The following is a 12,139-nucleotide window of genomic DNA, read 5'->3' as shown; positions in this document are numbered from 1 at the left end:
GAGGAATCAATTCCGATTCAAACAAGATGTTCTGTTCTGACATAGGTTAAAAGTCCTAAGCCTTATGTTCAGTGATAATAAGGCCCTTCTTCCATGAGAGTGCATGAGTAAGGCAGGAAGGCAAAGAGACATGGGTGTAAGTCCAAAGCAGAGGATGATACTACAGAAAGGATGGCTCATTCTGACCCAAGTGGGCTATTTTACAGTTGACTTAATATAAGTTTGACAGATTTTCAACTACCTGCTTCAACAAACTATAGGCCTTGGTCCGACAGAACCACTTCTGGAAGCCCAGAGTGTTGGTCATTCAAAGACTGATATACCTCATAAAGAGCATGTTTAAGGAGTAAGCAACCTTAAAATAAGTTCATTAGCTCTAAAGATCCTCTTACCATCCTCCCAGGACTCGCACTGAGGCACCCTGCAGAAACACCATCCCAGAATCCTCCTGGTCTCTGTGGATCTCCCACATCTCCCCAGAGAACGTCACACCATCGTAGATGTTCATCTGGAGAAACAGAGTAAGTCATTAGAAAACATAGAGCAACATCTGGGCTAAATATATTGTCAAATGGATACAGTCTGACAGTCAACCTCAGCAAATTGTCTTTAAACTGAATTTGATTTATTGACTCAAAACAGGGGAACCATACAATAATTAAATATCAAGATTTTTCAAAGTTAGATCATATTTGTGTGACAACTGAACTGTGGTGGTTGGGTGTTGTTTTCATAATGATATTATTACAGATATTAAACCTCTGAAATCTTTTTTTTTTTTTTACATTTAGTTCAACATTAAATGACTTCACCAATCATTGTAGGATATAGCTGATTGCTTTGGAGGCGGTCAAGCTATAGTTGTTTACATGCATTGGACAGACAAGTGTAAGGCGCGAGATGCAATTGAAATTTTGGCAGGTGGGGAAAGAGCGAGAGAGGGTGGAGGAGGCAGCTTGGCTTGTTATGACATGCATTATCTGAATTAGGCTCATAGAATTATACCTACAGAGGAGCGGCTTCTATGATGGAACTTTGAATGTTTTTGAACTTCTGAGAGATGGCTTAACGTTGGACCAGAGCTTGCTAGATAGCTAACAAGTTTTTATGTGCAAAGCGGCACCAGAATATATATTTCATCATTAATTAATCAATACAACGTGATAACTCCAGTATCCTTAACTAGCACTGGAAAAGTTGATCCATTCCTCTCTAATAAAAAATCTCTCTCCCTAATTTTTGAATCATGCTTGTGACGTTAGTAGGCTACAATAGCCTATGCTTCAGAGGGGGGGGGGGGGGGGTCAGGTAGCCTACACACACTGGCAAAGATTTTCAGCTGGCAGGCAGACACTGGAATAAGTTTCTAAGTGACAGAGTGAGGGCTTTGCATAGGCACTTTGTTGCAATTTTTGTGGGACTGGGAAAAAATGCTGAAAGTTAAAATAACATTATTAACCGGTTTCCATGCGTTTAAAATAATGGTTCTGTTCCAAAACTGTGCCAGGTTCTAATTCTGTTCCTTGAAAATGTTTGTTATTTTCTGGTTTTCGGTTCTGTTCCCTGAACCGTTTCCTACCCCTGGTTTGAATTATCTTTATATAAAGTATCTTTATTTTGATTGTCTATATACTATGGTATTTACCGTATGATAATAGCTGCACTCATACATGAAGCAGGAATGTGGCTTTGGCCACATCACATCCATGGCCAGTGTGAACAGAAAAGTTGCTAATCTGATGGTGAAAAGTGATAGATCTCACTAGACATATTTTACTAATATCAATCAAACCTTAGTATTTAACCTTTATTCAACCAGGAAGGGCTCATTGAGATTTAAAATCTAATTTTCAAGAGCGTTCTAGCCAAGATAGGCAGCACCAAGTCATTACACAATTACAGACAGACAGCATGAAAAACTACAAGTAATCTAGTAAAAACCATAGAATTCACAAGAGTGTAACAAAATTTTAAAAAATAGCAAATTAAAAACATTGACAGGTCAGGGAATCAAAACTAACTATGCAAGAGATTTTGCAGAGCGCATCGGAGTAGGATTCTATTGCATTAAAGGCACAAATGGTCGCGAGTAGATGTGCTTGTTTTGAGATCAAAGCGAGAGCTGCATGTAGCCCTGTGTGCATGTGTGCATATTTGTTCATATGTTTTGCTAGTTAGTTATTAGCGCAATTATAGCTAATTTCTGGTCAGCAATGGGGGAGTGGTTGCTTCCTATACATGAGCACAAAACGTGCACATTTCTAGCCATCTTTGAAAAATGTGTCATGTAAAGAGCTTTTTTATGTTTTTAAAAGTGGCAGTGCTGTATTTTGAGACAGCAGAGGGTAGCATACATTTTTTTGTGTAAAGTGGTTTCTTTCATCAAACACAATGCAACAACATTTTCAGTCACCTCATTGTCTTAAGGACAAGTGGAAAAAAAGACCAATTGAATGTAGGCCTACATTGAACACCACACATTGGTTGCTTCTGTAGGCTGAATAATAGAACTGCTATTTCCATGTTCAAATTTTATAGGATGTTTTTTATACATCGTTTTTTTAATGGTAGCCCACTCTGGTAGGCTTAGATCATGATCAAATAGCCACAGTTGCCTACTTTGCCAATGTTAAAACTGGAATTTCAAGTGTGTACAGCCTCAGTGTTCACAGTAAACGGGTGCCGGAATTTGCACAGAATTTTCACAACGTCCAAGTTCAGAAAACCTGAACTTTGCTCAGTACCCCAAGAAATTTGTGAGAACTTTGGTGTTGAGTGCCTACGCCTGAGGCCCCGAGCACATTTCTGATGACAGAAAGGTAGAGAGGAAGGGGGGCCAAGGAGGAAGGAAAGAGTGTCGTTAGTCCCCTAACCAGCCCAAAAGATGCCCCAAGCAGTCATTATAGAACAAAGTCTCTTCTATAATTAACACTGTGTATTTTCATGTTTTTCACTCCTACCAGGCTACGAGTGTCTGCCTGCTTTCATACTGCTTTAATTCCCAGGCTTGATAGTTTTGCTGCTTTGCTCCCTTTGTTTCCTCCTCGATAACAAATACTTTTCCAACGTGCCGAACAGAACAGAAAACCGTGGTTGTGCGGCTGCAAAGCAATTCCATTAGTGATTGTGTGAAACAGCAATGTAGACAAACCCTCTGGCACTCAGTGCTTTGTTCACTGCCTGTGTTGTGAGCATATAAACTTCATAATCTACTGTATGTAAAACCGCATACAAGTTGTTTGTTGGACAAAACCCATTCCTGATTTCCATATACAGTGCTGACCACAGGAATATTCATATGATTGTGATCCATGTTCCTGACTCACTGTTGCATTCAGCTCTCAAGGCTGCAGACTAGCACTGTAGGTGGTTTTCACTTGTCATTAGAGTGCTATAGAAAAGACCCGCACTCCTCTGCACAGATTCTGAGAAATTACAGCCCTTGATAGCCGATGATAGGTTTCAACAACAATTAATAGCCCGTTGCATAATCACAATCTCATCTTCCTTTATGACAGGCTTTAGGAAGAGATTAAACTGAAAAGATGAGTTGCTGCACTACTTTCTGCAGCCTGAGGTATCATTAACTAATGAAAGAGAAATGTTCTGTCCAGCTCAAAGGCGGTCTGGCATCTCAAATCTATTCAGCAGCACAGAGATTAGTAGGCAGACTGCCTAAAACGTTAAGACAGTCATTAAGATGAGATCAGAAATTAGCACGACAGTGAGAAAGTAGAGGGCTCATGTAATACATGTGATCTCACCAGTGTAGGCCTTGGGATGACCTTCCCATAACTCCAATTCCCCCCCTGAAATGACATCAACAGGGGTCAAATATTAACATATATTAGTTCTAAATGTCAGGGTGCATAACCATTTCTTTATATAATATTATTGAATACAAATGTCAGATGCTGTTGAATTTACCATGTCAGTTGCTGTTGATGGACAGTTCTTATCACTGAGGTGCGGAATGAGTTTGGCATGATGTTTACTGTTGTCATCATCAGGCTCTAGCAACACTGGATGCACTGATTTCAAATACTGATACATTGGTGAATCTGCAGGTTTTTGGATTGTAATCCAAGGGGTGGAAAGATTCTTCACGTCCTTCATTGGATCCCCATCTCGAGGTCCCATAATGAATACATCAGCAGGAAGTGGGCCCTCCTGCTTGCTGCTTTGGTCTCCATCCATTCCCTGGCCATCCCCCTCCTTATCTTTCCCCTGACCCCTGTTGAAGAACTCACATAGGGGGCGCCGTAGAGGAGGGGTGGAGGGCTCCTCTGAGTCTGCGTCCGTGTCGGAGTAGCCGCTGGACTGCAGGCGCTCGCTGACCGACTGCAGCAGGGACAGGATGGACAAAGAGGAGGATGAGGCTAGCTGCTCCATCCCTACACCTCCGCTCAGACTCCTCAGCTCCTCTGTGGCCGGGGGCACCATGAGGCCCCTGTCCTCCTGCGACAGGCCCCCCTCTGCCTCGCTGCGAAGACTGTCCTCCTCCACGATGGGAGACAGGGAGAAGGGGTAGGCCTTGGCCCGCCGTACCGTGGGGCTCAGCATGGGGCCTGTGTCATTGACGAACACCGTATCCGTCTCCTCCTCCTCATCAATGATGGAGAAACCACTTGCTTCCATGTCATGGAAGGCAAGATGGGGGACAGGGAGGAGGGGAAGGAGAGGTTCCAGGCCTGGGGCTCTCCGGCCTCCTGTAGCATGGAGCCCAGCTAGCCTGCTGCCCAGGTCCTGGTGAAACCCTGCCATAACTGCTGCGGCTGAACCTGCACCACTGTGTCCCGGTGTCTCGTAGTCCTGACTCTGGTGCTGCAGAGAGATGTTGCACCGATACGCGCTCACCAAACTCAACTGTGGCCTGTCCTTGTTACTGGAGTCAGCAGCTGAATTAGACACAAGGCCCTCTGAGGTGCTCAGGTCCTTGGGGAGTCTCCTTGAGAAAGAGGGGTCCATGCTGATGGTGCCTGTTGTTCTGCAGTGGGCCTCATCTTCTTCACCCCCAGAGTCAGAGCCCTCTGAGAACACAGAGGCTAAGTAAGTCTCAACCAGTACAAAGCTTTGATCCCCACTGACCGGGATGTCATTCAGCCCATTCAGCCCAACTTTCAATGATATTTCAGGGCCGCTCTCTTGGCCGTCATCACAAAGCATTATACAGGCATCAGGCTTCTGACTTATAGCATGTCTGACTTGAGATGGTTCTAGTGAGTTTGGGGTGTGTTTTGGTCTGGCTGACATGAGGTTTGCATCAGAATTGCCCTTAGCTTCATATTTGGAACTTTTCCTAAGCAGATCAGGCTCAGGAAATGCTGTTTGGGTTCTCAGGTAAGTATTGTCATTCAGAGTGCTGTTGAGCTTATTGGCACTTTCCGAGTTATTGGACACAGAAGCATGACCATATTGAGCATTACCGTCTTGTTTAGGACTAAGTCTATTGCTTTCGATATCATCTTTGGCTACGTGGACTGCGCCGTCTCCTACCTGTGGTTCTTTAACGCCTAGCACCTTGCTACAACCATTGTCCCCTGAAGTGCAGAGCACTTGATCTTTGTTTTCATTAGTTATCCCTGAGACAGACTCATACTCAAGACCCGCTCTCATTATTTGAATAATATCTCCGTTATCACCATAGAGACCTGGTTTCTCGAAGGACACTCCACCGCCCAAGAGAGGAAACACATCTTTCTGGTGATTATTACCACTGTTTTCAGATTCAATAGGATCATTTGGCTGGGAATCCTCTTCCCCTTGCGGTTGCTCATTAGCATTAGCATCCATTAGCCGTTGACCTTTGACCAGTAGGTGAAGACCAGTGCCTTTGGTCCCCTCGGCACAGTGTTCTCCCTGCCTGTGGTCTGAGACACCGATGGTGGGGGCACTGCTCTCACAGGCCGGCCCAGGGCTGCTCCTGATGTCAGTGTCCGAGCCTGCGATAGACTCGTACCCCGAGGAGGGGGTGGGCCTGGGGCCCTCCGATAGAGGGTTGGGGTTTAATGAGAGAGTCTGTTCTGCCGGGACGGCTGATGGGTGTCTGTCATCCCCCCTCTCTGAAGGCTCTACCTCCATCAGCTTATCCGTCTCGAAGGACCGATCCACGTCCTCCTCCTCCACTCTGCCTACGGGTAGGACCAGGTAATTCTCCTCACTGGCCTTCTGGAGCTCTTCACCCTCCTCCAACTCAGAGGATTCGACTCTCTCCAGGGCCGCTAGAGCATTCTTCAGAATGTTATCCACCATCATTTTAGACTCCAAATGAAGGGCCTCCTCAAACAGATTGTCTGGAGGACCAACGTCCCCCTCCTCCTTCCCTGACTCAAAGCAGTGCAGTCCAGCACCAGGGCCTGTAGCCAGAACATCCCCAGAATCTAAGTGCCTAGTTGCTGGAATGGGTCCCTGGCTTTCGGTTGCTGATAAAAGTGAGGCAGACGGTGAAATGGGATGCGGAGCCAGCTGGCCTCCATCACCATCGGAAACAGCGGCAGGCAGATGTGTGTGCTGCGCAGTCCCCGTGGCGCCTGGCCACGCAGCAGCAAATGAAGGTGACCCAGTCTGAAAACAGTGTGCAGATACGGTTTCTATCTGCTCGCTTAGCCCTGTGTCTCTGTCCCCATCTGTGTCCCTGTTTGTATCCTCGCTGGCCATCTCTGCATGAGTAATTTTATCCCGTGGGCTCAGCTCAGCTGCACTGTGGGTCTCACTGACTGCTGTACTAGTCCTGGCATCAGCAGAGTCCTCTGTGGGTGAGGGAGGGGAGCATGTGACGGAGCCAACCCCAGAGAGAGAATCCTTGGCCTGGCCTCCTACAGTAGCCAGGGTTGTCTCTCCGGATGAAGGGAAGGCACTTTGACTTACAGCACTTTCTGCTGTCTGTGTTGTTAGTGGAATGTGACTAGATTCAGGTCCAGTTGGACACAAAACAGAGTCTGTTTCCGAAGTCCAAGCTCCTCTCTGATTGGTTTCTGAGGTTGTAGCTCCAATCTGATTTGTCGATACAGTCTGAATGTCACTTTGTTTTGAAATGGCGAGTTCTAAAGTGGAGTGTGTCACATCATCCAAGGTGCTGCCCTCTACACCTGAATTGGGGGATTCCACCTGCACCTGGTGCCTCCGCCTTATTCTGCGTTTGTCCCTCTGGCCACGGTATGTCCCGTATGTCACCACAGGCGGACAGGCCAGGGCCAGGCGCCGCTGATGCTCATCCACCGCCTCTTCAACTTCACTCAATGGGCTGCTGTCTGCCGCTGCTTTACCCTCTCGGCATCCTCCCCTGTGGCCTTCCGCCTGAGTCTCCTCCAAGGCTCTGTTCCTAATACACAGAGAGACAAGGTGAATTAGAATACAGACAAGGACACAAATATTCCCTCAGTGCTGCTTTGGGTGAGGAGAAGGGGGTTAGGTGATTCATACATACACAACCGTTCAAAAGTTAGGGATCACTTAGAAATGTCCTTGATTTTGAAACAAAAGCAAATTTTTTTGCCCATTAAAATAACATCAAATTGATCAGAAATACAGTGTAGACATTGTTAATGTTGTAAATTACTATTTTAGCTGGAAACGGCTGATTATTTATGGAATATCTACATAGGCGTACAGAGGCCCATTATCAGCAACCATCACTCACTCAAGCTCAAAATGGCCAGAAACAAAGCACTTTCTTCTGAAACTCGTCAGTCTATTCTTGTTCTGAGAAATTAAGGCTATTCCATGCAAGAGTTTGCCAAGAAACTGAAGGTCTCGTACAAGGCTGTGTACTACTCCCTTCACAGAACAGCGCAAACTGGCTCTAACCAGAATAGAAAGAGGAGTGGGAGGCCCCAGTGCACAACTGGGCAAGAGGACAAGTACATTAGTGTCTAGTTTGAGAAACAGACGCCTCACAAGTCCTCAACTGGCAGCTTCATTAAATAGTACCCGCAAAACACCAGTCTCAACGTCAACAGTAAACAGGCGACTCCGGGATGCTGGCCTTCTAGGCAGAGTTGCAAAGAAAAAGACATACCTCAGACTGGCCAATAAAAAGAAAAGATTAAGATGGGCAAAAGAACACAGACACTGGACAGAGGAACTCTGCCTAGAAGGCCAGCATCCCGGTGTTATTCTTAAAAAAATATATCTCCAGCTTGACTGCTAAAAACGCCTTTCGTATAACAACGACAATGTCTAAATGGATTCTCAAAGAGGACTATAAATACAGTACATCAGTGGAGGCTCCTCAGAGGAGGACGGGGAGGACCATCCTCCTCAGTGAACTTCATAAAAAATAAAAGTTATCCTTTTTAGATAAAACTATACTAAATGTATTCACATTTGACCAAATAATTGATTAAAACACACTGTTTTGCAATGAAGGTATCACAATTGTCGTGGTAATCATACTCGGACCAAGGTGCAGCGTGTGTAGAGTTCCACATGTTTAACTTATGAAACTCACCAAAACAATACAGAAACAAACTAAACGTGAAGCTAATGGCGTGCTCACTGGCAACTAACCAGAAAACAAGATCCCACAAAACCCCAGTGGGAAAAGGCTGCCTAAATATGCTCCCCAATCAGAGACAACGATCAAAATCAAATCAAAATCAAATCAAATTTATTTATATAGCCCTTCGTACATCAGCTGACGATAGACAGCTGCCTCTGATTGGGAACCATACCAGGCCAACATAGAAATACAAAAACTAGAGTACCCACCCTAGTCACACCCCGACCTAACCAAATTAGAGAATAAAAGGATCTCTAAGATCAAAGCGTGACAGAAGGTCTCCAGTAGCCTCAACAGCACTCTGTAGGGTAGCACCATGTGGTAGCCGGAGGACTGCTAGCTTCCGTCCTCCTCTGGGTACATTGACTTCAATACAAAACCTAGTAGGCTCTTGGTTCTCACCCACTTCCATAGACTTTCACAGTAATTATGACAACTTCCGGAGGACGTCCTCCAACCTATTAGAGCTCTTGCAGCATGAACCCACATGTTGTCCACCCAATCAAAGGATCAGAGAATGAATGTAGTACTGAAAGCATAAGCTACAGCTAGCTAGCACTGCAGTGCATAACATGTGGTGATTAGTTGACTCAACAAGAGAGAAAGACAATAGTTTAACAGTTTTCAACAAATTAATTTATTTAAAAAATGAAGGAGAAGCAAGAGTGAGTGAGAGATTATCATTTTCTTTTTATTCCAGTTTCACTTACTTAGCTAGCAAATGCAGCTGGCTAGTTTAGCTACTCAAACACCTGGCTCAAACAGAGGGATTCTATGCTAGCTAGCTGGCTATGACTATCCAACACAACACTAGAACTGTTCCAAGTCAAGGTAAGCTTTTGGTTTTATTAATTTATTGCCACCGTGGCCCACCGGTGTAACTACTTACTGACTAAACACTAACATTACTGCATGATTGTAGCAGGTTTACTTACACATTAGTTCTATTAGCTATGTTGACTAGGATGTTACTTTAGCTAATATGGGGACAACGATGTAGGCTGTGTGTAGCGGTTATGACATGGTTTGGCTTGGAAAGTTTTTTTCACCTGCTCACATACAGCTGATGTGTTGTGCATTGAAGTCTACAAAGGAAGGGAAAAGGTGACAGGTGGAGGGTGCATAGAGGCGAGAAGGAATACGACATGGTGTTTACGCATGATCATGGGTGTATTCATTCCGCCGATTCTGTTGAAAAATGTTTCTTAAACGGAAGCAAACGAAACCGGGATAAACATATGGGATAAATTGTCTTGATGGCTTTCAGTTTTCAGACTCCAAGGCCCCAGGGGCATCAGTGCGTCATGACAGCTCCAGGATACTGTGGACAAACTGTGGCTTTGACGCATCACAAACAGGGGCCCAGATAGATTCATTTTATAGATGGTTGACTGAGCCACAAAATATTAGTCACTGTGTGTATGATGAGGTGTGCCACGGGAGAGGAGACTTTGGGATAAATACATGACACTGACTTTATGTGACCTACAGTATATATTATATTTCACCTATAGTTCTACCTTGTATGTTTCCTTTTGAAAAATTACAGGTCCCCAACTTGTTAAAGGGTGTGAGCCAATCAAGCCACTTGAGTGTAACAACATGTTATCCAATGACTGTGCGAATCTTGTCTCTCTCTTTACCTTACCATATTGAAATAGATCCGTGGTCAAAGCAGGTACGGGGAGTAAAACATTTAATAAAGAACGGACAAGGAACAAGACAGCAACAGCGTCAGAATACAAGAAAACAAAGAAAACACTGACAAATATAGGGGAGGAAATAAACAAGTGATGAGTGAGTCCAGGTGAGTCCAATAACGCTGATGTGCGTGACGAGGGAAGGCAGGTGTGCGTAATGGATGATAGGAGTGCGTGATGCAGGGCAGCCTGGAGCCCTCAAGTGCCAGGGGGGGAGAACGGGAGCAGATGTGACACAAATGGATGTCAAAGCACTAATCAGGGACGAGAAGGGAAACCAGGCTGGCTCATTCCTGCAACTTAGCCATGCTCCCACGTCCTGCTCACCAGCCAAATGGCTGAAACCATTCCAACCAGTGATGCTGTTCCAGCCCTGCCAGCATCTCGGGCACACAGGGACAAATCATTACAAACATTTCCCCTACATGCTGTGCTGTGCTGTGCTGTGCTGTGCTGTGCTGTGCTGTGCTGTGTGTGTGAGAGAGAGAGACAGAGAGATAGAGAGATAGAGAGAGCTCAAAAATAAGCTACTAGTAAATGTCCTATGGTAAGGTTTTCAAAGGCATTCTCAACCTTCACAACTCAATTGCTCTTGTGTTTTTAGTCTTGAGGTAACAAAAACATTTACAGTGCCTTTATTCATACCTCTTGACTTATTCCGCATTATGTTGTGTTACAGCCTGAATTTAAAATGAATTAAATAGATGTTCTTTCCTCAAACGTCAGCATCCAAAACAGTTAAATGATAAAGTAGTTGGCAGAATAAGTGTGAAACCATCAGCCCTATCCAGCCCTATCCACCTGCCTGCATCCTCCCTCCCCACTCGGAAACCATGCCTCCCATTCTCGCTGACGATAATTATAATGCTATAACTTCTAATAGTAACTGTATCCACTGGTTAAATGGGAGAGAGTAAGCTTGTTGCCATCTTAGAGCTAAAAAAATATTTTGCTGCAGTGCTGCCTGCCAGCAGTAATATTCTCTGATTGATTAAGAGATTTAAGGGGCTATCATCGCTAAGTAATATAAAATACTTATTTTCCACCATCATTTGCAAATAAATTCATTAAAATCCTACAATGTGATTTTCTGGATTTTTTTTCTCATTTTGTCTGTCATAGTTGAAGTGTACCTATGACGAAAATTACAGGCCTCTCTCATCTTTTTAAGTGGGAGAACTTGCACAATTGGTGGCTGACTAAATACTTTTTTGCCCCACTGTACATGATTTTTTATTAACTAGTAAATAGTATCCTACAGCAAAGTGTTTAAATAATTTCTAACTTGTTAACCATTTAATTTTAAAACATGTATCTTACAAAAGAGTTGTTTAATCTAACTGCTTATTTATTTATCTGAACATGGAATTGTATTTATTTTTGTATTTTTTTCTTCTAATCTTTACAGGAAAATGCCTCGGGCACTATCTGATGTGTGGAGACATTTCACTGCAGTTAATGTAGAAGGAAAAGCTGTGTACATTTGCAAATACTGTGCCAAATCATATGTGAAGAATGCAACAAAGATGCAGAATCATCTAGCCAAGTTTATACAGTTGCCTCAGCGCTCACAACAAGCAACCTCGGACAAAAGTCACTCTACTTATACTTCACAATGGGAAGTATAACTTGCAACAGTTTCTTTTTTCCTGATAAAATAAAGTGCTATCCAATCTCGTAACTTAAAGTGATGTATACGGTAATAGAGTAGACTTTTTTTAAATAAATGTTCTAATTCAAGAATGATTGACAATAAATAATTCAAATCAAATTAAAATGTTGATGTAAAATAATGAGTTCATTACCTGAATGCATCTCAATAGCCTGTGGATGTTAACAAAATATTCATACAAATATGATTAGGCCTCTCATAGACTAGGCCTTGTAGAAAGAGGGTCAATCAAGTTAGGTTTGTGTCACGCCCTGACCTTAGAGAGCC

General features: G+C 43.9%; 1 protein-coding gene across 3 annotated transcripts in view; it reads right to left on the bottom strand.

Moving 5' to 3' along the window:
- LOC135550779 (uncharacterized) overlaps nucleotides 1–12,139 on the bottom strand; it is an 88,722-nt gene that overhangs the window by 25,920 nt on the left and 50,663 nt on the right. For all 3 annotated transcript variants that reach the window (XR_010457147.1, XM_064981891.1, XM_064981892.1), the window contains exons 4-6: nucleotides 3,928–7,321; nucleotides 3,765–3,809; nucleotides 393–508 (exon numbers count right to left, since the gene is read on the bottom strand). Coding sequence is in view for 2 of the 3 variants with exons in the window: in XM_064981891.1 (XP_064837963.1) it covers nucleotides 393–508; nucleotides 3,765–3,809; nucleotides 3,928–7,321 (3,555 nt within the window). In the remaining variant the exon portion in view is untranslated. The remainder of the gene's footprint in view (nucleotides 1–392; nucleotides 509–3,764; nucleotides 3,810–3,927; nucleotides 7,322–12,139) is intronic.

This window comes from Oncorhynchus masou, chromosome 12, assembly GCF_036934945.1.
Source record: "Oncorhynchus masou masou isolate Uvic2021 chromosome 12, UVic_Omas_1.1, whole genome shotgun sequence".
NCBI lineage: Eukaryota > Metazoa > Chordata > Actinopteri > Salmoniformes > Salmonidae > Oncorhynchus > Oncorhynchus masou.
This window is presented reverse-complemented; position numbering and strand designations above follow the sequence as displayed.